Source organism: Rhineura floridana, chromosome 10 (assembly GCF_030035675.1).
Source record: "Rhineura floridana isolate rRhiFlo1 chromosome 10, rRhiFlo1.hap2, whole genome shotgun sequence".
NCBI lineage: Eukaryota > Metazoa > Chordata > Lepidosauria > Squamata > Rhineuridae > Rhineura > Rhineura floridana.
In genome coordinates, this window is record NC_084489.1 from 87,216,436 (window position 1) to 87,242,886 (window position 26,451).

The following is a 26,451-nucleotide window of genomic DNA, read 5'->3' on the forward strand; positions in this document are numbered from 1 at the left end:
AAAAGAAAGCCAATAGAAGTCAATGGAGAGGGCTTACTCCTTGGTAGGCATATTTGGGAGAGCAGGCATTTAGTTTCTGGTCCCTGTGCGAAGCCCCTGGCTGAGCCGGCGTTCAGCCAATCCGGAGGCTCCTGAATGGTGATTGGATACGGCAGAACTTTACCATGGCTTCTCTGGCACCACTTTGCCAGCTGCCTGAGTTGGATTGCTGTGTTGCTCCCAGTAAGTGTGCAATGAAGTAAGTCCCATTGAACTCAGTGGGGCCTCTGAGTAGGCATGCATAAGCTTGCCCTGTCAGCATGTTAAGTAAATCACCAATGGTCAGCTATATTGATTTTTTCCACAATGGGCTTAACAAGAATCTATAGATTTTTTAAATTAATATCCTGAGATATACTCATTAGATTCTCAATTTCCCTTTAATTTCAGTAACCCCAACAGAGACCAGGACATCTTTCACATTCCTGAATTTAAGGTAAAGTTTATTTCTGTTTGTGCGCCACTTGTATTTGTGCTGATATACATACATTAAAAATAAACTTGGTTATCTTTCGATCAAATTTTTTGAAAAAAGAAAGAAAACACTAACATTATACCCAAGAGTTCCTTCTGTCACTCACTTTAAAATGTATAATCAATCACTTGTACTTCAAATACCCTTTATATACTGCTCTTTGTCAAAAGACTACAGGGTGGTTTACAACATAACAGCATAATAAGCAACATATTGCTGTTACCTAATTCTCACTCTTCCTGCTTCAGTAAAAATGTGAGCTTCATCATCTGTTTTTTTAAAGAAGAAACACAAGTTCAAATAAAACTTTAAACTATTCACAGCTGGATATGGTCTGTACAATTTCACTTTTGCTTGATTGGAGACTTCGTCCACACTCAAAATTGCACCATTTCAAATGCTCCAACTTCTCCAATTTCTTCCATGTTTCCACTTCAGCCCTACATGCATAGGTGTGCAAAGCCAGCCCTGACGTTTCCGGCTTATTTTATCCAGATGTTTGCATTTTAAATAATTTAGAAGCCATTGTACGAAGGCAACATCAAAGGAAAGGGAGTAGCAATGTCAGTGCCAAGTGCAGCGTCATGAGGCATCAGCCAAAGATATCTCTGGAAACGTGGAAGTGTCAAAAAGGATGAAAGAGAAAGATTAATCCTTCTCCCTAGAATAAAATTACTCTGCCTTTCAGAGAGATTTTGTAAGATGAGACACATAAATATGAAATGTTTGCCCTTGTGAATATGACTTTTGTTATGTTACGGTGTAATAGATTGATTTACAGAAACAGATTGCCCAGAGATAGATGGTGTGTGTCTGTGCATGCCTGTGTAAGAGGATACGGAGATTTAAACACTGTTATGTGTGAGAGATGGGGGGAGGGAGAGTCTGGGGATTTATGTAAGGAATGTGACAAATATTTCTTCCCAAATACTTAGAACAGGGACAGCCCACCAAATGTTGCTGGGCGACACTTCCCATCGTACCTGGCAATTGGTGATGCTGAGCGGAGATTTTGTAGTTTATTACTTCTGGAGGTTCTCCACCACTAAATTAGGCATTTAAAAGCTTTTTTTTTTAATGTTTTTAAAGTTGTTTTGGTGTGTTTTAAGGTCTGTTTTTATGATGTTTTGATGTGTTTTTAGCGCTTCTGTTTGCCATCCTGGGCTCCTGCTGGGAGGAAGGGTGGAATATAAATCAATCAATCAATCAATAATTGCAAATTCAGGCTTTATTGCATTCTACCCTTTTTCTGAATTCTATGGCTCTCTATGCCTACACCCTTTTTTACTTCTTTGCTAGAAACTCTGCAGCGGTCAGTTGACACCCCTCAAGGGACCAGATCTGTCCAAAGAGACTGATGTTACTGACCTTCTGCTTAATCAAATAGAGTTCAAAGGGAAACTCAAAACATGAAATCATCAAGTTAACAGTTCATTCACTAACTAGATACTGCTTTTGCACATGTGCGAGATCAGGATTAAGGCTTACTTCTTCCAGAGCAGAAAGTGTTAATCCGTCTTGTGGTGTTAAGATTATATTTCCAACTAGGCCTTGCATAGGATTGTCAGCTGACCAGAAAATAAACAGTCTGCCTGCTCCTGTGTCTTAAACAGCAGCTCATATCAAAAATTAAATCAGTAAAGCTTTTCACAGCAGAAGAGATAGTAAGCATTACTTCTTCAGCGCTGCAGATAAAATTGCTACTGAGCACTGGAGCACAGGACCATTAAAAAGTTGGCAACCCCTAGCTTTGCTTTTTCTGGCTGCAATTGGAGCTGGACTCACTTGCAATCATTAAAACCTAAGAGGATCCCTCCTGGGTCAGGCCAGTGGCCCATCCAGTCCAGCATCCTGTTCTCACAGTGATTAACCTGATCCCTCTGGGAAACCCACAAGCAGGACCTGAGTTCAAGAGCACTCTCCCGACATGCGATTCCCAGCAACAGGCACTTGGAGGCATACTACCTTTAAACATCCAAATCCAACCCTACAGCAACTTACTCAGAAGTAAATCCCCTTGAGTTCATTTGGGCTTACTCCTAATTCTGCCCTGAGCAGGGTTAGATTCAATGACTTCCACATTCCCATCTGTGATTCTGCGAAGTGTGCATAGGATGCTTCCCCTCTCTGACTGAGCCCTGAACATGTCTCTGTTCTGAATACCATCGAAATACACCGACTAGAGGTGTCCAGATCAGATGCAAAAGAAGACATGAGAGCATAAGAAGAGCCTGCCGGATCAGGCCAGTGGCCCCATAGTTCAGTATCCTATTCTCACAGTGGCCAACCAGGTGCCTCTTCTGGGAAGCCCGGAAGCAGAACAGCAAATCTCCCCTCCTGTGGTTTTCAGCAACTAGTATTTAGAAGTATAATGCCCCTGACAGTAGAGATAGAGCTTTTGCATCTTTCAGCAGGTGCAGCTTACATTATTAATTATATTATTTATTTATTCAATTTATATCCCATCCTTCCTCCCAGAGGATCCCAGTTACACCTGCTGATATTCCCTCTTCTAAAATATTAAAGGTGCAGGAGCCCTGTTCTCTTTTGCAACTAACATCATTTCCTTTGACATCTGGCTGTCACCTCCGCTCATATATACACACAACTGTATCTATGTATATATATGCCTTCCAAATTTGCAGGCCTCTTTATACTGGACTTCAAGGCAAAGAAAGCTTATGACATAATAAAGTTCTTATGTATTATTATTATTTCATTAATTGGTAGCTTTTTCAACATGCATACAAAACGCTTGAAAACAACTTACCATAAAATACACAAAGCTTACAAACATTTAAGAACAAGTAGATCAAGATAATATATATCTTTTAAAAACACACATTTGATCTGACATGTTATTAGACTTATGCAATTCTAACCAATGCATACCATTTACCCAGAAATAGGTCCCACCAGTGTTCATCATTGAACACTAAAGTCGGGATCATTCAGACCATGGTATTCCTGATCTCCAAGTGCGGATGTGAAATCTGGACAGTGAAAAAAGTGGATAAGAGAAAAATAAACTCATTTGAAATGTGGTGTTGGAGGAGAGCTTTGCAGATACTATGGACCGCTAAAAAGACAAATAATTGGGTGTTAGAACATATTAAACCAGAACTATCACTAGAAGCTAAAATGATGAAACCAAGGTTATCATACTTTGGACACATAATGAGAAGACATGATTCACTGGAAAAGACAATCATACTGGGGAAAACAGAAGGAAGTAGAAAAGAGGAAGACCAAACAAGGAATGGTCTGATTCCATAAAGGAAGCCACAGACCTGAACTTACAAGATCTGAACAGGGTGGTTTGTAACAGATGCTATTGGAGGTCGCTAATTCATAGGGTCGCCAATTCATAGGGTCACCATAAGTTGAAATCAACTTGGGCATATAACAACAAGGTCCCACTAGATTTTGTGATTCTGATTGTCTTTAATTGTTTTTAATAATATACTTTAAGGTTGTTGTGACATGCCCTGGAACATCTGGGTGCAAGCAGGCAGTGAATGCTAATAATACTAATAATATTCATTGGGACTTACTCTTTACTAAGGCTACAAACCTAACCCCATTTACCTGGGAGTAAACACCACTGAATTTAATAGGATTTGCCTTTGTGTGGACATAATTAGGAATGCAGTTTTATAGCACAACCTTATCCATGTCCACGCAGAAGTAAATCCAGCTGAATGCAATGCGGCTTTAGCTCAGTGGTAAAGTTCCAGGGTCAATGGCTGATATTCTCCAGAAGAGTGGGAGGTTGCCAACCCATTGTCCATGGGCACCCAGGCACCCACGCATGCCTTTAGTGGTGCCACCAGCAGGTAGTCCAGAATCTGAGTTTTCATTTTTTTAAAAAGTAAGTCTCTAGCCCTCCTACAAAGAAACTTATGGAGCAAAATGTGCAAGTACCATTCTAAGTGATTTCTGTGAAATGAGTCAGCCTGGCTGTTCCTGCCTGTCAGTGTTGTTAGTCAATGAGTGAAGTCAGAGCTGTGACTGATAAATGAGTAATTTGGACACCAGGCAATAGGAATCCATTGGGGCCATAAAGAGCTGTTGTCTTGCCCTCGCTTTTAGTGCACTTTGCTTGCTTGTCTTTTCCCCCCTAGTTCTTGTAATCTTCATTGCTTGCCCTTCCTTTTTATCTAGCAACTAGGATGCATCTTTCCTGTGCTGGGTTCACTTGAGATCAAGTAGTGCCTAAACGTTATTTTCTGCAAATACTACTTCACAGTAAGTGTGGGTGAATGTTAAAGAATTTTCCTCCCCCCAAAAAGGCAAATGTGAAAACTTTACAAAGAGGCTTCAGCATGTGAATTCATTAAGTTACATTTACAGTACAATGGTATACATGTCTACTCAGAAGTAGCCCTTTCTGTGTTTAATGGGGCTTACTTCCAAGTAAGTTTGTACAGAATGGCAGCCTAAGCTTTGGTTTGGGTTTGGCATTGGGGAAAAACAGGGTCCTTGTGCCTTTAACAGCTTGTATGGCAGGCAGAAATTCAATAGGTCAAGCCTTTTCTAGTATGAAAATACAATTATGAGAAAAGCGCCTCCATGACTACTTTCTAATTTTGCATTATGCCAGCCCCCCCCCCATAGCAGCCAGTTTGTGACTGGTGCCCCCAGCTCTCTCTCAAAATTTAAAATGTGCCCTCTGGTCCAGAAAGGTTGGCAACCACTGGCTTAGAGCACAGGTGGGTAACCTGTGCCCTCCATTTCTACCTGAGGTTGTCCCATTCTTCCAGTCTGTCAGAGTACCCTTTCCCCTTCCCTCTGCCTGGCTTTTAAAGTGTTTAACGAACATAGGAAGCTCCCTCATAGCATCTCAGACCATTGGTCCATGTACCTCAGTATTGTCTGCACTGACTGGCAGCAGCTCTCAAGGATTTCAGACAGGGAGCCTCTCCCAGCCCTACCTGGAAATGCCAGGGATTGAACCTGGGACCTTCTACATGCAAGGCAGGTGCTCTGCCACTAAGCCTACAGTTCCCCCCACCCCCTGCAGTCGTCTTTTCAGCAAATACCTTGTTATTTTTACAGAGCCTTTTATGTACTGTTTTGGTCGTTTCACCTTTTTGTGATTCTGTGGCCTTTCATGCTGTAAATTGCCTTATTAATTTCTTGCAAACTGTCCCAACGGGAATATGATTGAAGAGTAGCATATAAATACCCTCTACAAATAAAGAAATAGTAAATAATGCCAGTAAATAAGAGCCAGTGTTGCCTAGTGGTTAGAGTGCTGGACTATGACCGGCGAGACCAGGGTTCAAATCCCCACATAGCCAAGAAGCACACTGGGTGACCTTGGGCCAGTCACTGCCTCTCAGCCTCAGAGGGAGGCAATGGTAAACCCTCTCTGAATACCACTTACCACTTATTCTCAGGGTCGCCATAAATTGGAATCGACTTGAAGAAGGTCAATTTCCATTTCAAACAAAGCTCATCTTGTTATCCACTTTCACCCTTGCTTGGTTTTAAATAATAAAAAGGGGGTTAAAATATTTTGTGGATTCCACCTGTGGTAACCAAGGGCCGGACTCCAGTCTCTGAGAGGGAGTGGCACTGGTAAGGGATGGGCCGGTGTAACTCGGAGATCAAGATGCTTAGATGCGCGATTGGTTCTTCGGCTTTCTGTTTTTCAGTTCCTTGCGGGTCTCTACACATCTTTTCACTACAGCCGCAGGCATAGTTGCCTGGGAGTTAAGTTCCAATGAACCCGGAGAGGCTTGCTTTTCAGTATACTTGCACAGGCAGGGTTGAGGGTCACACCACCAAAACTTTCCCCTTCATTTCACCACCTGCCTTTTAGTTATTTATTACATTTATATCCCGCCTTTCCTCTAAGGAGCTCAAAGTGGCGCACGCACGGTTCTCCCCTCCCCGTTTCATCCTCGCAACAACCCTGTGAGGTATTAATTCATCTATCACGATTGTTTGTATGTTGAACCTTGGTGTATATATTGTTTGATTTCTTCTTTCCTTCTACCAGGAGCGGTCCAGACCCGAGAGGGCAAGCAAGGATCGCGCGCTTCTTTGGCGGACACGAGGAGTCCCATTCAACCCCGGGTGGGTTTTTATTTCCAAGTGTTACTTGCATCGGACTTGCACCCGCAGGAAAACCCTTTACGCGCTTACGCCATGGGCTTTACTTCCGAGTAGCTACGCCCAGCAGCGTTGCCTTACACGGTTGCAGGAAGCGGGGCTCAGCCTCACCGCGGGGCGCGCGGGCGGCGAACCCTTCCGGCTCCTCGGGAGTAAGGTCCCTCGGCGCTCAGGCGGGGCTTTCCGCGTGGGGAGGATCGGGGCGGGCCAAGGCGGCTTCCTCCCGCTCGCGGCGGCGCGGCCTCGGGAGTAGCGCCCGGGTCGGCAACGGGGACGCCTCTTAAAGCAAGCGCCCCGAAGCGGGCCCCAGAGGCGACTCCTGGGCAGGCGGAGCCGCCCTCGTTGCCCGTACCTGAAGGCGCGGCCGGGCGGCGCCTGCGCTCCTCCCCCTTGGGCCCCGCGCCGCGAATCAGGTGCTGCTGGAGGAGGAGCCGGAGCCGCCGCCGGAGGGCTCGAAGCCAGCGGCCAGCGCCGCCGCCGCCCCCGTCGCCCCCAGCATGGCGGAGGAGAGGGCGACGAGGCGCGCCCGGAACAGCCCGCCGCGCCGCCGCCAGTGAGCAGCCGCCCGCCCGCCAAGTTGCCCGCCCGCCGCCGCCGCCGTCCTCGCCGCCGCGCCATGGAGCCCGGTGCAGCCGAGTGAAGCGCCGAGGGACGGAGGCAGCCGCCGCCGCGCCATGGCTTCCAAAGAGCGCCTCTACGAGCTCTGGATGCTCTATTTCGCCAAGGTAGGCGCCCCGCCCGCCCGCGCTCTCTGCCTCTCCTGGGGGGCTCCCCTCTCCTTTTGGGGCTCCGCTTTTTAGTAGCACCTGCGCCGGCTCCTCCCTTTTCCTTCGGAATTTTTAAAAAAGGCACTTTGGATTTTGGGGATACCTGAAGCTCCTCCCTCACCCCCTCACTTCTGCTGCCGCCTTGCCTTCCCTTTATTCATTTCTGGGTCGCTGCCTCCCCCTTCGCAATGCGACTGTTTGATTCCTTGTTTGGGTTTTTTTTAATGGGGGAGTGTCCTGCAACCCTCCCATAGTTCCTTTCTTTTCACCTCGACTTTTGTGGGTACCAGTTTCCTCTGTTTATTTTGAAAAAATATCTTTCTTTTTTGGAGGGGGGGAATGAAGAGTGGGGAGCTGCTTGCTAGAAGTTCTCCACCGCTCAAAGGGAACTCTGAGTAACTGAGGGGGCAGGTGCGCGGGGTAAAGAGTGGGGAGGTTACCTAGCGCACCTGCCCCCATCGGTTACCTGGAGTTCCCTTTTGTTAGCCTTTTCTAGCAGTCGTGCTGAAAATCCTCCTTCCTTTTGGGGGGTGCCTGTACCCCTCTCTGTCAGTTGACTCCCCTTAGTGGTGCCTCTGCTCCTCCTTTTCTTGGGGCACCTGCTGCACCCCATAAAATCGGCTCCAATGTAGCCTTTCTCATATTAAGGTCCCAGCCGTGCTGGCCTTTGCCTGAACATCTGGTCCCTTTCTCTTCCTCTCTCTATTCCGTGCCCCCCCAAACCAATGAGTCAGTTGGACCACAGCACCTGTTACCTGGGTTTTAAAAACAACACATCAACTGGACCTGCACATGCCGGGGATTTGTACCTGGGGCCTTCCCGCCCCTTTGAAGGGAATCTGAAAGTCTCCCCTTCCCACCCCACCCGAGTGACCTGTAGCCTAAGACTTCCCTTTTTCCACCTGTGAACCTTCTTGCATGACGCCTCGCTCCTCCGCCAAAACTTACATGGGCCTTGGGAAGTGCTCCTTACTCCTCTGGTTTTGCACTTCAGGATCTGGCTTTCACCCCGGGCGCTAGAGATGGTATTCAACTCTGTCCTACTCAGAGTAGACCCACTGAAACGGTTAAACCTAAGTTAGCCATGCCCCTTAATTCCAGTGGGCCTACTCTGAGTAGAATTAGCATTGAATACAAACCTTGTACTTGGTTTGTTCAGTTTATTTGGGGGGGGAGAGGAATGGGTTTTCCCCTGGGGACCGTGTCCTTTTTTCCTGTGCATTCGCTGCCTCCCTACCTAACCCCCCCCATTGCTGTCTGGCTCCTCTTTTGGAAGGGCTGTCTTTGCCCCCCCTCTTCTCACTACCTTTCACTTTGTATCTGTTAGCTATTGTTCCTTTCTGCTTCCTGCCTCGGAGAGGCAAATGTTACATATTCTTTCATGGGGAAAATGTGTTTCTGCCTACTTTTCCTTTGCAAATCTTCTGCATTCTGTGTACTCTTTTCCTGGGCCTGTCATGTAACACACACCCACCCTTCTGCAATTGCCTTAAGTTTGTACCCCCTCAGTTTTTCACCTACCCTCTTAATTCTGTGCATCGCTTTTAAAGCACCAAAACTCTCAATTTCTTTGTTTCCCTTCTTATGAGTAGGGGGAGGGTTGATTGATTCCTAATTTTGAAGGGGGGAGTGTCCCTCTAACTGCAGAAGTGTATATATATTCCTAAATTGAATCGCTGGGGGGGGGGAAGAAAGAACAAAATTAGCTGCGTTCCCTCCCCCCCTTTGCTGCTTTATGCAAAAATAATTGCAAATTTGCAAACTGCTGCAGTTTCCAGTAGAAAACTAGGAAATTTCCACTTCCCATTCTAACCTGAATAGTCAGGTCTGAGTCTTGTGGTTGCACTTTGGGGTGTGGTGTGTATTGGACGGGGGGGGGGAGGGCAGGGCTGGACTGGATGACCTTCAGGTCACCGTGTTCCTGGTTGATTGATTCTAGGATATTCATTCTTGTGCTCTGCAAAACCAAAGAACATTGCTGGCATTATTATTGTTTGCGAAGTGTAGGTGGGGGGAAGAGGCAGGGATTAGCTTGCAATTTTGTCTCCCCCCCCCCCCCGCCAACCTGAAGCAGGTGGTTAGGCGATTGTGCGGTGGGATGAGGGGCGGGGAGGAGGTGCGACATCAGAGGCAAGCAGCTGGTCTACTTCCTGGGTCCGTTTGTCTGTCTGTGTTTCTGCTGCCTCATTTGACATGGCTTTGTGTGTCATCTGCTGCCTTTTGTGCACCAGGAAAGGCTTGCAAATATTTGCATGTGCTACTTGGAGATTTGTGTCTTGATCCTTGGTTGGCTTTTTGTTTTGTTTTTTAAAATAAATAAATAAAAGCACAATAGCCTGGAGAAGTTTGGACGGGACAGAGCAAAGGCGTGGCGTCCCTCGGAAATCCTGTGTGTGTGTGTGTGTGTGTGTGTGTGTGTGTGTGTGTGTGTGTGTGTGTGTGTGTGTGTGTGTGTGTGTGTGTGTGTGTGTGTGTGTGTGTGTGTGTGTGTGTGTGTGTGTGTGTGTGTGTGTGTGTGTGTGTGTGTGTGTGTGTGTGTGTGTGTGTGTGTGTGTGTGTGTGTGTGTGTGTGTGTGTGTGGCGTCTTCCCAGGGAACAGCGAGGCTGGCTGCAGGTTGTGGGCAAACCTGTGGGCAAAACATATTTTTGTTGTTGATGATTTTGCTAAAGAAATCTAAAATGCCGTTAGGTTGCACTGAACTGACTTGTGTTGATAACTTAGGGCAGCCTTTGCCAACCTGGAGCCCTCCAGATGTATTGGACTACAACTCCCATCAGCCCCAGCCAGCTGTGGTAAAAAAAGTCTCTGGAGGACCCCAGGCTGGCAAAGGCTGTCTTAGATCTATTCTGGATCTCCCTTCTTCCTAGGAGATACTGTATTTTGTCCTGCCTTTATTTCTGGTTTTGACACCTGTGTGTCCCATAGAATCATAGAATGGTAGAGTTGGAAGGGGCCTATAAGGCCATCAAGTCCAACCCCCTGTTCAGTGCAGGAATCCAAATCAAAGCATTCCTGACAGATGGCTGTCCAGCTGCCTCTTGAATGCCCACCACCTCTCCAGGTAACTGATTCCATTGTCGTTTGGCTCCAGCAGTTAGGAAGTTCTTCCTGATGTCCAGTTGCAATCTGGCTTCCTGCAACCTGAGCATATCGCTGCTCAGTTGTGTAATAATGATCGTTGTCGTCTCTGGTGGCCCAAATGTTTGGCCCATCTAGTTTGGCATCTTGTTCTCACAGTGAGCAGCCAGATGCCTCTGGGAAGCCCGCACGCAGGACCTGAGTGCAAGAGCACTCTCCCCTCCTGCGGTTCCCAGCAACTGGTATTCAGAAGCACACTGCCTCTTGACACTGGAGGCACTGCTCAGAGAGTACATTGACTCTCACTGAGAAGTTGCAGTTGCTGCATCCCCATTGGTCAACACAGGAAGTGGCCTTAGATTGAGTCAGACCATTGATCCATCTAGCTCAATATTGTTTACACTGACTGGCAGCAGCTCTACAGGGTTTCAGGTGGGGGAATCTCCCAGCCCTAACTTGAGATGCCAGGAATTGGACTTGGGACCAAGCAAAGCAGATGCTCTACCCTTTCTTGTATCTCTGTGAATCCTCCCCACGCACACACACAGCAGCAGTTGTTTAAGTGTGTCTTCATGTGTTGATTGTAAACTGTGGACGGTTCTGGGGATTTTGTTGTTTTTAGTCTGTTGATATAATTTGTGCATTTAAGGAAAGCCCTGCCTTTTTTTGATTTACTTGTTATACTTGGAGATAGTATCATGCTGACCTCTTACATTGTTTCAAGTAAGAAACGGCAATAAAACAAGTAGCTTACAAGTACTTGTGCCTAGCGCTTTTTAGATGGTTCAAAAGCACGGCACCTGCACCATCTGCCTAATTCTTTGAAAAGAGACCCTCTAAGGGAGATCATCACCGTTATCTGCACGTTGCAGAGAGTGCCTTGTGGGCTAGTGGCCGAGGTGACTTTTATTTATTGATTGATTTAGTATATTTGTATGCCGCTTTTCATCACCATCAAAGTGGCTTCCATAGCAAGAACAAAACAATATGATAAAAACAATTCAGAACATAATAATAATAATAAACTACAAGGGTATCGATAAATAACACCACAAAATATTACAAAACAGGCTGAAATCTCAAATCAATCTAGTCTACAAGAGAGAGAGAGAGAGAAATATACAGTAAAGTCCCATCATTGTATAACAGTCCATATCCTTCAAAGATGGCTGTAACTTTTGAGCCAGGGGCCTGGGTTGCTATGCCGTGCTTGCACTCTGTCAGCAGTGCAATCAAAACGAGTGGGACCTGCGAAAATGCGTTGTGGTCTGTGGTGTGCACCTCAGGGTGCCAGCCAACGGTGCCTTTTCCATGATACTCCATTTCATGGCCACAGTCTTCACTGGGCTGTTTTGGTTTTTCTTTTCTGTAAGATTTTGTGTGTTTCTGCAGTTCTTGGGTTCCTATAAGCTTCCTGATCTCTCTCTCCCCCCCATGTGTGGATGATGTTAATTATACAGCAGCCTTCACCAACATGGTGCCCCCAGGTGTCTTGGACTGCAACTCCCATCAGTCTCAGTCAGCACTTGGTGCTGATTAGAGGCTGATGAGGAGTTGTAGTCAAAAAGCTGGAGGGCATCAGGTTGGTGAAGACTGGAACAGTCTTATTTTATTTGATTTATTTATTTGATTTATATCCCGCCCTTCCTCCCAACATGAGCCCAGGGCAGTCAGTACTGCATTAGGTACTGACGATATCCAGCTCTATTTCTCTGTAACATCTGAATCAGGAGAGGCTGTGACCATTTGTCTATTGTCAAGCTCCAATCCTGCCCCCTCTACTTCATGTTTCACGGGAGGGTCATATACCCTCTTTTGGGAGAAGACTGAGCCAAAGTAGGAATTGAGCACTTCTGCCTTTTCTTTGTCATCTGTTATCATTTTGCCATCCTCATTGAGTAGCTGAACCACCATTTCTTTTCTCTGTCTTTTACTGTGGATGTACCTGAAGAAAGCTTTTTTGTTGTTGCTTTTAGCATCTCTCATTCTCAGCTTTAGCCTTCTTGACACCATCCCTGCGATTCCGTGATACCTGCCTGTACTCTTCCTTTGTGGCCTGGCCTTCTTTCCACTTCCTGTATGTGTCCTTTTTATGTTTTCAGGTCCTCTCTAAGCTTTTTGTGAAGCCACATTGGCTTCTTCTGTTGTTCCCCCCCCTTTTTTTTTTTCCTTGTTGGAATTCCTTGCCATTGCGCTTTTAGAATTTCCTTTTTTAGAAACTCCCACCCATCTTGGACTCCTTTTCTCATTAGGGTGGCTTGCCATGGAACCGTACTTACAATTGTTCTGAGTTTATTAAAATCAGCTTTCCTGAAGTCCAGGGGGCGCGTATGGCTACTCTCAGCTTTTGCTTCTGTTAAAATCAAGAATTCAAGTATGGTCTGGTCACTTTCCCCCAGAGTTCCCATAACTGCCACTTCATCCACCAAATCATCTCTGTTGGTTAGAATCAAGTCCAGGATAGCTGATCCTCTGGTTGCTTCCTCCACTTTCTGTAGGAGAAAGTTATCTCCAACACAAGTCAGAAATTTCTTGGAGGGGCCGTGTTTGGCAGAATTTGTCTCCCAACAGATATCAGGATAATTGAAATATCCCCACAGAGTAGAATTGTTGAAATTAACGAAGCTAAGTTAGTCATGTCCCTTAATTTCAATGGGTTTACTTGGAGTGTGACTAACATTGGGTGCAATCCAATATTTGGCAAGCGTAGCAGTTTCAAAGGTGTAATTAATGTCTTTTGGGTGATTATTCCTCGCAAGTATGTGAATCAGCATATTGTGTATAGTTGGTTATTAAAATTTATTAGCATATCAACAGTCTTTAAGTATGTTTTGGTTTGTTTTTTCTTAAGTTTTCTTAAATTTAAGCAATGTAAAGGATGGATGTGCTATTGTCTTTAAATGTTTCTACATAGAACAACATTTAAACCACATTAAGTATGCCTTAATTTCCCCCTCAAATATTTCACGTCAAATACTTGTATTGTGACAAAATGTAAATGGAGTATTGTTTTAGCCTTGGTACATAAAAGTAAAATAAACATGCTAAATTAGATCACTAGGGTGTTAGAAAATTTCCTAATGCAAATTAGCCTAATTTATACAGGAAGGCTTTCCAATTCAAAATTTTCCAAAAAAACCCCACATTACCACCCATTCTATAAACATGTGACCTCTCCCACTGGCCACGTTAGGTCACATAAACACCAAACGTACACCATACGTTTAGAACGTGTTTAATGCACATTTAAAGCACATAGCTTTCCCCAAAGAATCCTGGGAACTGTAGCTTGTGAAGGGTGCTGGGAATGGAAGCTCTGTGAGGGGTAAACTTCAGGTCCCAGGATTCCTTGGGGAAAGCCATGTGCTTTAAATGTATGGTGTGCATGTGATGGTAAGTGAGAGATGCCCAGCACATCTGCTTGTGGGCTTCCCAGGAGAGGGCCTGGTGCAGCTGCTGTCCTCTCTTGCTGTTGTCATTGCTAGTTCTGACTGTTTTGCCCTCCCTTGAAGCCCCCTCCACCCTACCCCTGCTCCTTGCAGATCAGATCCAGGAACGGTAGCGAGTTCAAGAGTTGCCAGTTCAGACTAGGGGGCTGTGTGAGCAGGCCTGGAGGCTGAGGAGGCCAGCGCCACTTGTTCGAGGCCACTTGGAAGGTCGGGGTTGAGATTGCTGCTCTGTCTGAGGCTACTTCATTTTGGCAGAAGCCAAAACATTTTTATGTTCCCCTCCACAAGGAGTGTGTTTCTCCACAGCACTCGTTTTAGGGCCTCGCTAGCCAATAGGGCAGATTCTCATTTTTTTTCCCCATTCTCTGCTCACCCCCCCCCCTCCGTTAGTCAAATTTTGTTCCCTACAACAAGATCTTTGTTTTCATTCTGCAGGAAAAAAAAAACCCTACAGGGGTGGAGGGGAAATGCTTTTTGTTTTGTTGTGGCAAGGAGGAAGTAGCTGCGGCTTGCAGCATACTAATAAAGCTAATTGAGGAAAATAAACAAGATCTGATTGGGTTGATATAAAACGTCTGCAGTGATGCTTTAAAACAAAAAGGTACGCTTGCCTGCTGTGCTTCCGGATCCTCTAGTTATTATTTTTTAAAAAAGGTTTGTATAGATCAGAAGATAAAGAGTAATGGCAGAAGAGGTACAGAAAACTGTCTAAATACTAATGGCAAGCTGTGTCAGGCTGGCCTTTTCTTTCCTCATCTTCTCCGGTTCTTAAATTAGCACATGGACTTTTTATATGGGCAGTGATTTAGATGCAGTGTTCATTGCTGATATATGGTTAGTTGCTGGTGGGTCTGGGTTGGTTAACCTATTCTCTACAAATTTGTCTAATTCCCTTTTAAAGCCATCTGAGTCTTGTGGCGGTGAGTTCCATAAGGTGTTTCTTCGTGATGTGAAGAAATCCTTCCATTACACATAGACAGTAGTTCAATGGTAGTGCATCTGTTTGCATGCAGAAGGCCCTAGGTTCAATTCTCAGCATTTCCAGGTAGAGCTGGAAATGCCCCTTGCCTGAAACCCTGGAGAGCCCCTGCCAGTCAGTGTAAACAATACTGAGGTTGTTGGACCAGTGGTCTGACTATGTATAAGGCAGTTTCCTATGACAGGTTATCAGTTGATCTCATTCATAATTGTATAGTCCAGTGATTCCCAACCCATTCCCCACACAGCCCACTTGAACATTGCTGAGGGTCAATGGGAATAATCTGTATGAGGGATGTGCCACCTCCCATCTCCAATCACAAATCCACAGACGTGCCAAAGAAGGCCTGCAGGGGCAATAGCAGTCCTAGTAAGGCTTAGTGCATGATATGCACTAGAACCTGTTTAAAAGAATGCTCTCCCTTGCCTGTTATTTAATCGGCCACACTCCTAATACAACAGAGAAATGGAGGCTTGGCGCTCACAAACAGCAGTTGAGCACAGGGTATGCTGGCCTCTAGACCAGGTTGTGAGGAACCTCTTCTAGCGGGCGAGCCAAATTGTTATCTCCCCACCCTGTTTTGACGGGCAAAATAGATAAGTGGGCAGGGCCACCCACATGTCAGTCACCTGGCATCATAGTGACATCAGGTGATGCTGTGCTTTGAAGCCCCAATTGTTGGGATTTCAAAGCACAACACTGGCTAACCAGCTCCCCTACCAATTATTTTTAACCCTAGAATGAGTTTGCCTCTGCTTGTCATCGGCTGTGGCTCCATCTATGCTTTGGACTGGCTCTCTGCCTTTTGCCTTGCTTGTCCCAATAGGCACCAGTCACTGCTGTCCAGAATACTCGATCCTGTACGTGGCAAGGAGGATTTTTTTTTACTGTGCCGGCTGAGGGTGACCTTTTTACAGGCCTGTTGTCAGCCTCCGTTACCGCCTGAGCTCAGCTCCCGCATTATGAATATCTACTCTCCGTAAGCAAACAAGGAAACGTCGTTTTTTCATATTATGAAAAATATAGTAAGGAGGTCTGTCAACTTCTGGGTCCTTAGTCTCATTGTCTCTTAAATAGACACAAGGCAGATGGGCTTCAAGGAGCTGAGATTTTTGCTGTGTTAGCTAGTCTGTGCAGATGAGACTATTTTTTTAAAAAAATGAACTATACGTTCCTAGATAATTTACACCGAGAGCACTAACATTAACACAGTGGAGTGGTTAATTTAACCTATTTGCATTCATATTTGTTTTGGGAATATATTGGCTTCCTGTGGGAAACTTCATTTAAATCACTGTTCTTCCGTCTTGGGTCTCCAGATGTACGTTTGTTCATTTATTTATTTTTTAAATTTATATCCCACGCTTCCTCCCAGGAGGAGCCCAGGGCGCTGTTGGACTACAACTCCCATCATCCTTGGCCATTGGCTAAGCTGGCTGGGGTTGATGGGAGCTGTAGTCCGACAACATCTGGGGACCCAAGGTTGAAGAACACTTACTTTCAGGTAAGTGTGTTAGGATTGCACATGGAAGCAATTGCTATTGAAGTCACAAGGGGCTTAATTTTGAGAGTAGACAGGTATGGACTGCATTGACAGTGACTCAAATCGCCTTGACTTAAATAAATAAATCTATTATCCTCTTGGATATATCCCAACTTTTCTCTGGGTAGCACAGAATAACAACAACTGTGTGAGGTAGGCTAGCCTGAGAGATACCTGTTGCAGAACTTTCTCTGCAGTGGCCCCATTGCTGCAAGAACCTGTTTCCCAAAGAAGACCTTTGCGGACGTCTAGAGACCTTTAGAAAGCAACACAGGTCAACCTCTTTGAAGGAAGCATTTGGAGTGCAATTGCTTTATAAAATATTTGCTTCCCTTGGCTCCTGCTGGGAGGAAGGGCAGGATGTAAATCTAATAAAATAAGAATAAATAAATAAAACATGCTCCCCCCTTAACCCTCCCTTTCCCCTTCAGTTCAGCTATCATTTTAAACTAGCTTCTGTAACGTGTAGTTTTTCAAAAGTCATTTTAAAAATTCTTAATACCTAATTTGGGCCTTGTGTGCCATGTTGGTAGCGTCAAGAGTTGATTAACCCTCTTTATGAAGGGCTGCCCTTGGGTCTGGTCCAGAAGCTGCAGCCGGTGCAGAATGCAGTGGCCAGACTCCTCACAGGAGCAGGCTATGGGGAACGTGTTACTCTTTCCCGAGAGACTGTTAGAGCCATACGACAATGGAACCAATTACCTAGAGAGGTAGTGGGCTCTCCGACACTGGAGGCCTTCAAGAGGCAGCTGGACAGCCATCTGTCGGGAATGCTTTGATTTGGATCCCTGCATTGAGCAGCGGGGTTGGACTAGGTGGCCTTACGGGACCCTTCCAACTCTACTATTCTATTATTCTAGAGCTGCATTGGTTGCCAGTTTGCTACCGGGCCACTTTCAAGGTTCTTGTGTTTTCACAAAAAGCTCCATGTACCTTAAGGATTGCTTGATTCTTTATTCTCCACCTTGATCACTGAGATCTGCTGATTGGGCACTTTTGGTCTTCCCTCATGCCTCTGAGGTTTGGTCAACCTTTACCAGGGACTGAGCCTTTAGCGTGGTAGGCCCTGCCCTTGCCGGTAGAATTCAGGCAGGTGTGATTCCTGCTGCCTTACAGATGACTTTTAAAAACTGTACTGTTCAGAAAGGCCTTTGGAATGCAGTGAAAGTGTGTGTTTCTAAAGGTTTAAATAAATAAATAAAATTGTATAAGGGCGTTGAATAGTATGTCTGGTAACACAGCCCACAAAAATACAAAACCTAGTTGCGGGGGGCTTGCAGCCCGACCCCGCCCTGCCAGTTCAGTCTCACCTCTTCCATCCTCAATCTGTGGTTTTCCAATATTGCAATACGTCTCCAACTACGTTATGCAATTTCTTCTCAGAAAGCCTACAGTTTTGCATAATGCTAACTGGAATCTGGGTCCACCGGCTATCCAGCTGGGTTGGGTAATGCCAGCTCATATGCATTGTTAGAAACATTTTTAAAATTGGTTGGCAAGCTCTGTCTCCAAATCCCGTGGAAAAGTGTTCTGCAGGATAGTTCCTTCAGGCTGCACGTTTGCAGTCATTTCTTCTGTAATCGCTCTGAGTTTCCAGAACTCTGAGAATACTTTGATCTGTTTCCGTCAGAACCTTGACTGTAATCTGTTTTAAGAGCTTTTAATACTGAGTTTTAAATTGTTGTAACACACCCTGGGCTCTGATGGTGAAGGGTGGGTCAGAAATCAAACTATTTATTTATTTATTTATTAAATTGAGTCTCTTTTTACATACCGTGTTCAAGGCAGTTTACAAACATATCATAAAAACAGCTAAGAATAGTTTCAAATGTTATAGAGAAAAGTAACTGGAGGTAGGTTTTTTTAAAATGGGACAGTGTGAGCATCTAAGGCAGATATGTAGTTCTGTGGCACCTCACCATCCAAACCACATAGACTGTGTTTCTTACCCACTGGTGTGCACTTAAGAATTGTCTTCCCTGATCAGACCAAAAATCCATCTAAACGACCCTTTTGATTCCAGCTAGATATCTTATGGAAGCTCACAATACAAGGCACAAAACCAGTAACATGTGATCCTCGGAGATATATTGCACCTGAACATGGAGGTTCATAGATAGAGATAGAGATAGAGATAGAGATAGAGATAGAGATAGAGATAGAGATAGAGATAGAGATAGAGATAGAGATAGAGATAGAGATAGAGATAGAGATATATAATTTCTTGCCCGGCGTTCATCATAGGGGCCCAGGATGGATGGCAACAATATAATACACAGTTATAAAAAACAGATAAAATGGTTACAATGATAAAAACAAGTAAAACTGTTCCAAACAGAACAATATCAATTCAGGTCCCACAAAAATAAGCTTTAATTGTCCAAACGCTAGGATAAAGAGATGCGTTTTCATCAAACGGTGAAAGCTGTGCGGCGCAGATGAACCTCTGTACAGAGGGAGTTCTGCAGTTTAGGGGCTGCAGCAGAGAAAGCCCTCTCCCAGGCCGCCATTCCCCACACTTTTGAGTCCCCCCCCCATTTGCAGATCTTAACACCTGAGATGCTCTATAGGGAAGAGGAGCTCTCTTTGAATCAGGGGTTTCAGTTGCTTAAAACCCTAAACAAGGGGTGGGGAACTGCATTTCCCCTTGTCCCCGCAGACCAACTTTAATAGGCGGGTGTGGCTGCCCACCTGTCAGTCATTTGACATCATTATGACACCAGGTGACAACTTGAACTCTCCTTTGAAGTCCGTTTCAATACAAATGGCTTGCAAACAGACTTGAAAGGTGATGTCTGTCAGTGCTGATCAACTTGCCGATGGACTTCAAAGTGATGCCAGCCCTGCCTTTACCTGCTTCACACCTGATGTCACATGTGGCATTGGGGGTGGTTTGGAGAAAATGTCCTCAAGGGCCAAATCAGGACTTCTGCTTAATTAGGCCCCCTGCCCTAAACCCTAATGTAAGCACCTTGAATCGTGACCGGAAACAAATTGGCCACCAGTGCTTCGCTGTCGCCAGACTTGCCATCGGCAAATTAATCCGAAGTCTCCTAAGATAGTTATAGCCACAAGTATAAGTTGGTTTTACATTTGTGTAAAGAAAAATGCACTACACGTAGATATGGAGAGAGGATCAGAAGAAGGACAGAGGGGGAAGAGATCTGGGGGAATGAGGGAGGTTGTTTCTTATTACATTGGTATTCTACCTCCAAAGAACTGAAGGTGGCATCCAAACATGGTTCTCTCCCGCCAGATTTTGTCCTCGCCACAACCCTGTGAGGTAGGTTAGGCTGAGAGACAGTGACTGGCCCAAGGTCACCCATTGAGCTTCATAGCTGAGCAGAGATTTGAACCTTGGCCTCCGAGAGCCCAGCCCGACACTAACCACTGTACCACTGAGTATCTGGGGGATTTCTTTATTCTGTCTTTTTTGACCACCCGTTGCCCAAAGTCCTCTGGGTGGTTTACATAAATTAATTAATAAAATGCACAAGTGCAATCAATAAAACAGTGTCATGCAGATCACTTTTAAAACCTCACAACCCAGCAGAAACATGGTGTCAAGTACAGCATAAAGACAAACCAGCCTAAAATTAAATGAAAAACCAGCAAAGAGCCAAATGTGCCTAGATCTAAATGCACTAACACAGTGGTTCCCCACACTTCCCCCCCCCAACAGACCACTTGAAAATTGTTGAGGGTTATGGTGGACCATTAAATGGTTTTTTTGTGCCTAGTGTTGGAATTATAATGCATTGTGCCAGATGCTGAGTGGATCCCACTTGTATTTTCGTTCCTTTCATTCTGTTTTGTTGTATTGCAGTTTGGATCTTATAGAATTCAAGTTGCAATACGGTGAAATACAATATGGGAAATAAAAGAAAGCCATAAAAATTCAATTAAAATCATGTGAATAGTTAATGAAATGGATGTACCGTCTCCTGTCTTCAGCCGCAAGTCCACAGACACACCGTGGGCCAGCAGAGGGAAGCTTGCGGACCGCAGTTTGGAAACCCTGAAATTAAAAGGCCTGCCAGAATAAAAGCATCTTTACCCAGGTCCAAAAAGACCACAACATAGGCGCCAGACAAGCCTGTCTGAGGAAAGGAGTCCGTAACCGGGCATGGGGTAGGGATGACATGCACCACTGAGAAGGCCCTCACCCTAGTGCCCACCCACCTAACTTTGGTGGGTGGGGGTGAGGGATGCCTAGAGCAGCACAACCAGTGAAGATTTTAAGGACCAGGCTGGTGTCATCTTTAATTCTCCACTCCTATGCTTAGATGCCGTTCTCTGCCTCACCCTTGGATGCTTGCAGTTCTCATCGGAATTGCACGTGCTCATATTGTGAGCGAGCGGCTGATGCAGGCACGAAAACATGAGCGCCTTTCTAATTTTCTTAGAAAGCAAGCTGCATGTTACCACCCGTGTCTATGTTTTTTTCTACGTGTTGAAGCATCCCAGCTGCTTGTGAGAGAGCCAGGCTCACTCCTCCCCCCACCCCGCGGGAAAGTAATATGCAAATAGTTTGTGGTTTGAATGCCAAACTGAATGCAGGTTGGGAGACTTTGTGAAAGTTAGCTCCAGCCTCTGGGATGGGGCGACAGAGTAATTGAGGTAGTCCTGTTGCTTTTTTCTGGTCAATAAGCAACTGTCCACTCCGTTTTAAATAATGATTAACGTCTCGGCTTGTAAACATGCTAGGCTGTCTCTTGGTAAAGATTAGCCTTTGGGATTTGTTGCATCCGGCAAAATCTGGAGGGCTTTTTTGGAGGGCAGGGACTGCATGTACAAACAGTCCTGCTTGGTCAAAGGTAGCTTTCCATGTTTCTAGTTCACGTAAAGGAAGCTGGAGATGGTCTGTTTCTGTTCCTCATCTCGTTTTACTTTTCAGCGCTGCTGTTTTGGACTGGAGCCCAGATCGACAGGTGTCTGCAAGCGCAAGCAGAATGCGTGCATATGGCTGACTCTGTGTTGGGTGTGTGTGTGTGCTTGCGTTGTGTGGTGCTGTGATGTGAGGCCAAGTTTACTTCTGTGTGGGTAGGAGTAAGTTCACAAAGGGAGGGGGGTTGCAGAGCTCAAAAAAGCTTGATGAACTCATGTGGAAGCAAATGCTTTTGGTCAGGTAGTTTGTTTCTTGGCATTTTTTGAAGGCAGTTTCATTCCAAACACCAGGTTGGCACGTTGGATTGTGATCGGGGAGACCTGTATGTCCCATCCCCACATAGCCAAGAAGTTTATAAGAACATAAGAAGGCCGTGCTAGATCAGCCCAGTGGCCCATCAGGTCTCTCATCCTGTTCTCACAGTGGCCAACCAGTTGCCTGTGGCAATCCCATAGACAGGACCTGAACGTAAGAGCAATGTCCTCCATGTGGCTCTCAGCAGTTGACATTCAGGAGCATCCTGCCTCCAACTGTGGAGGTAAACACAGCCATCGTGGATAGCCTTATCCTCCCTGAATCTTTCTAATCCTCTTTCAAAGCCATCCAAACTGGTGGCCATCACTGCACAGGGTTGTGAGGATTAAAGCAGTGTGTTGATCTGAGCCCCTTGAAGGAAGGGCAAGATGCCAGTTAAATAGCAGCCACCTTCGTGGTCACCTGTGGTAAGTCCAAAGAACCTCCAGGCAACTAGACAGAGAACTTTGATCCAAACTGGATCCTTTTTGCAGAGGGAGGGCAGAAGAATTGCTGGCATAGGTATGTGGAGGTGAGGCTAGTGTGATGGAGTGGTTGGGGTGAATTAGCGTTTCAGGTCAAGGAAACAGAGGTTCATATTTCCACTCAGCTTCGAAGCTGGGTAACTTTGGGCAAATTGCTATCTCTTAGCTTGTCCTTCCTCGCAGGTTTGTTGTGAAGATGAAATGGGTGGTGCTGGGGAAGCTGTGCGCATAGCCACAAAGTTGTTGGAGAAAGTTGGTAGGAGCTGAAATGTAAATAAAGGGGCTAGTAAAACAATAATCATCTGTAAACTTTGTGTTTCCAAGGCTGGCAATGAATCTTAACACTCTTCAGTTGGCAAGTCAAGGAGAAAAACGATTTTGGGGGGAAAAGGTGTGGATGTGATTGTGTTAGAATTGTGAGTTTCTGGCTGCAGAGTGTGGCATGTTAAATATCAGAAAAGGTCATCCTTAGCTGTTTAGTTTTTTATTATTATTATTATTATTAAAAGAGAGAGTGAGACAGAAAGGCTCGTGTTTGTGTAGAAGCTGCTTCTTATTCAGGAACCCTCCAGTCCCCTCAGGTTCCCAGCTGTCACCTGCTGAAAAAGTCTTTCTTTAGCCAAGCATTTCTAGAGAATTCATTTGATTCAGTCCTATGATTTTAAGATGTTAAAGTTTTATGACATCCTAATGATTTTACTATACACTGCCTTGATGTGGCACCTTATAAATACTCTGATAAGCACTGATTTATTTTTATTTTGTTGTTGGTTAGATTGTTATAGTTATTATACCCATTCCTGGGCATTCCCGTTGCTTTTTTATGTATGTTGATGGCGTATGTCATATAATTGTTGAAAAGGCAGTAAAAAGTTTTCAAAATAAATATTCTGATAAATAATGTGTGGCAGATACCTATAGCATGTATCTTCTGCACATGCTCATAGCACCCTCTTTTTTGTCGCTTGACATGCCATGCAGGTTCCCGAGGTTTACATGTGGTCTGAAGGAGCCAGCCAAGTTCATGCCATGGTTCTTCTGGCAGTGCTGTTCAGAGTGCTGTTTTTGACCTGTACAGCTCTTTATGTCTCAGAACCCCAATATTTTCTGGAACTCCTCTCCCGACAAGAACATGCCCAGACTCCCTCCCTTCCTCTGAGGGAGGGTGGGAGGGGGATGGCCAGGGAGAGGGCCTATTCAGTTGTGCCTCTCCTCCTGTGACACTATTACTATGAATTACCTTAAATTCCTTTTTGATTCAGAAGACACAAAATCAGTCCAAACGGTATAGAAACCAAGAAATCCAGATGAAGTTAAATAAATGCATCGTATCAAATTGATTTAAGGTCTGTGAAGCAGAAAAGCCCAAGGAGACAGGAGTTGAGGTGGAATCACTGGATCCACTGCCGTTTTCCAAGAAAGTATCCAAACCAAGAGGCAGCTCCCCCCCCTTTGATTGTGGGCCCCTGGAGTGCATTGTCATTGTTAATGGGAAGGTTCCAAATCTGCAGGTTTAGCATGGCATCAAGGGCGGAGGTAGCACTCTGTCGTCTACCTGGTGGCCGCATCTATGCCTTGATGCTTGGGGGGGAATAGTGGTGGGGGGGCATATTTTGTTTCTTCAGTACACTGTGCCGGTTGTTGTCTGTATCAAATGCCCTTCCCCTCCCTTGAGTCTCTGCTGTTGGTATCATTTACTGTGCTATTAATGTGCCCCCAGAAGACAGGTCCCTGCCCTGAGGTGCTTCCAATCCAAAATCTGACACGTGAGGGAGGGGCAAAAGAGGAAGGCGGAAAGGAACTGGGGAGATGTGTGTGCTTGGTTCAGTTAAATGCACGTAGGGTTAGTTACAGTAGGGTAATGGTGAGGCACCTGTGGCCCAGGTCTGCATGCCACCCTCTGCCGTAATTTCTTGTGGTCCTCTGGGTGCGGTGGATCCACTCTTGCAGTCTGGACCACCCCTCTGGGAATGGCTTCCTCAGCTGTGTTTTGTGTGTGAGGGTGTGGGGAAGACAAGGAGATGACGGTACTCCACTGTGACTTGGTGGGGAGAGAAGCCTTGCAATGAACCTCTTTCAATAAGCCTTTTAAGTAGAGACCTTATCTGAGTCTGCGTCTGTGTTGGAACTACTTATTAGATGTTTTTAAAGCTTTTTTTTAAAAAAGGTTTTTTCTTTTATTATTATTATTTAAGATATAACAAAGCAACCAAAACAGTGGGGTACAAAAACACCCAGAAAACTCAGTTGACTGCATATTGAGGGTCCACAAAAATGTTTGTGTGTGTATAAATGCAATTTTTTCTGCATCTAGATACAAAAAAGGATATGTTACCAAAAAAAATTCACCGTTACAAAATCAAGATTGTAAAAAACCTTGGGAACTTTTATATTGCTATCTGCCTCATTAGCGTAGGAAATAAAACTCCACCATTCTGTGACAGATGTGGCCTTTTGTTTTCTGCCTTTTGCAATCTTTGTCTTCTGTGTTTTTCTATTAATTTGGCCGTTAGCATTAATAAAAGATATTCTTAATGATGCTTCGTTTTAATATGTTTTTAATGATGCTCTGTTTCAATATGTTTTCAAGTCTTTTATTTTTAAGATGTTTTAGAGTGTGTTTAGTGTTTGTTTGCCAGGATATAAATTCAATAAATAAATAAAAATAAATAATGAACCGAGGGGGAGAGGAGGGGGGAAATGAGTAATGTGCATAGTCAAAGCAGAGGGCGTAATGGAGGGGGGGGGCAAGCCATCACCAAGTGATCAGTTCCAGTCTGTGTTAGAGAAAATGCAAGGGATGGAGACAAAATTGATGGAGACCTAGACAGATGGGATGGTTCAGTGAGAGACAGAGCACCACTATGCAATGTTGAAAATGGAAATGGACTGCCTTCAAGTTGATCCCGACTAGAGGGGGTTTCCCATTGCCTCCCTCTGAGGCTAGTCCTCCCCTGCTGGCTAGGGCCTGCTCAGCTTACCACAGCTGCACAAGCCAGCCCCTTCCTTGTCTGCAACTGCCAGCTGGGGGGCAACTGGGCTCCTTGGGACTATGCAGCTTGCCCACGGCTGCACAGGTGGCAGGGCACGTAACCCCTAAACCACTCCCTGTGGGGGTGATCTTTAGCTGGCTCTTGATGCCCAGGAGACACGAACTGGGATTTGAACTCACAGCCTCTGGACTCCCAGCCAGGCTCTCCTCCCCACTGTGCTATACTGCCACCATCTGGCTCCAAAGGGACTTTTGCTGAGGGAGTCTTGCCTTTGACAGACAAAAGGTTGTCCCTAGGGGATTCGGCCAAAGTTTTCATGGAAAAGGGGGGGTTGAGGAGGGCTTTGGAGAAGAGAGAGGCAGAAGTCATTTGAGGGAGTAGGAGACCTTGTCTAGTGTTGTATTGCTAAGCACCAGTGGAAGTTGGAACCAGGGCTTAGAAATCAAGCGCTGGCTGTGAGCTTGCATGAACTGCTTCCCATATCTTTCCGGCCCTACAGCCCAACTTCAGCCCTTGCAATGGGCAGGGCCGATCCCTCATGCTCTCATCCGGCTGTCAGAATTTGGGTGTAGTCAGTTGTCTGAGGGCGGGGTCCAGAGGCACAAAAGCTTCTGGCAAGCTTCTAGCTGGTGGTTCTTGGGCTGGTGTTGAGGTACCATCAGTGACTCTGTCTGCATTCTGTCCTTGTGGTGCAACGTTCACCCTCCACAAATCTCTTAATTCCACAGCTCATCAGAAAGGGAGTATTTGCTCGCAAAGTTCAGGGTGTTCAACATTTAATCTCTCGGTGTTTGCCTTGGCACGTCAGGACTGACTAGTCATACTAAGAAACGTGTTTCATTTTTTAAATAACGACTGTTCCCTGGGAAGAGGGATCGATTGTTAAACCACTCTGGGAATTGTAGTTCTGTGGGAGGAACAAGGGTCTCCCAATGGCTCTTAGGCCTCTTCGCTTTCCAGGATACTCTGAGGGAAGCCATGACTGTTTAAAGTGGTACCACACTGCTTTAAATGGAAGGCGCAGATCATAGAATCATAGTTGGCATCAAGGGGCATCTTGCCTAAGAGAGCCCCCAAAATCTGGAGCCAGCAGTGAGGTTTACTGACTGTGTACTAAAGAGTCAAGTTCTCAGAACACTTGGGAAAACCTAGATTAATAATATTAGTTTTTTGTACAGCATTTTCAAGTTTGCTTCACTGACATTATATAGGTGTAAACTTTGGAACTGGGGTCCCCAATATGGTGACTGCAAAATATGCCCACTAAACCCCACTGCTCCTCCCAATTTTTTTATTTAAATTGAGGTTTTGGGGCTTCATTCTTGGTTGCTTGCAGTTGG

General features: G+C 45.4%; 2 protein-coding genes across 5 annotated transcripts in view; one reads left to right on the forward strand and one right to left on the reverse strand.

The window, feature by feature from the left end:
- Nucleotides 1-439: 439 nt before the first annotated feature.
- LOC133365332 (collagen alpha-1(I) chain-like) lies at nucleotides 440-7,259 on the reverse strand. Of its 4 annotated transcripts, none has more exons than XR_009758175.1 (4): nucleotides 5,904-7,021; nucleotides 3,407-3,507; nucleotides 1,498-1,681; nucleotides 440-1,122 (listed from the first exon to the last, which is right to left on the reverse strand). XR_009758175.1 is itself a non-coding variant. In XM_061587047.1 (2 exons), exon 1 carries the CDS (start codon nucleotides 7,250-7,252, stop codon nucleotides 6,692-6,694), a length of 561 nt encoding a protein of 186 aa, XP_061443031.1. In that variant the 5' UTR covers nucleotides 7,253-7,259; the 3' UTR covers nucleotides 440-1,122; nucleotides 5,904-6,691. The 4 variants fall into 4 exon arrangements, 1 of the variants encoding a protein (XP_061443031.1); XR_009758173.1 differs by having other exon boundaries at nucleotides 1,498-1,684; XR_009758174.1 differs by lacking the exon at nucleotides 3,407-3,507 and having other exon boundaries at nucleotides 1,498-1,684.
- Nucleotides 6,634-26,451, forward strand: part of NBEAL2 (neurobeachin like 2) — a 177,274-nt gene continuing 157,456 nt past the window's right edge. Inside the window, 1 exon segment of the mRNA XM_061587044.1 lies at nucleotides 6,634-7,359. Coding sequence (XP_061443028.1) covers nucleotides 7,309-7,359 — 51 coding nt within the window. The 5' untranslated portion in view covers nucleotides 6,634-7,308.

Excerpts from the sequence above, each read along its gene's own strand:
- LOC133365332 (XM_061587047.1), bottom strand. The coding sequence starts at position 7,252 with ATGGCGCGGCGGCGAGGACGGCGGCGGCGGCGGGCGGGCAACTTGGCG.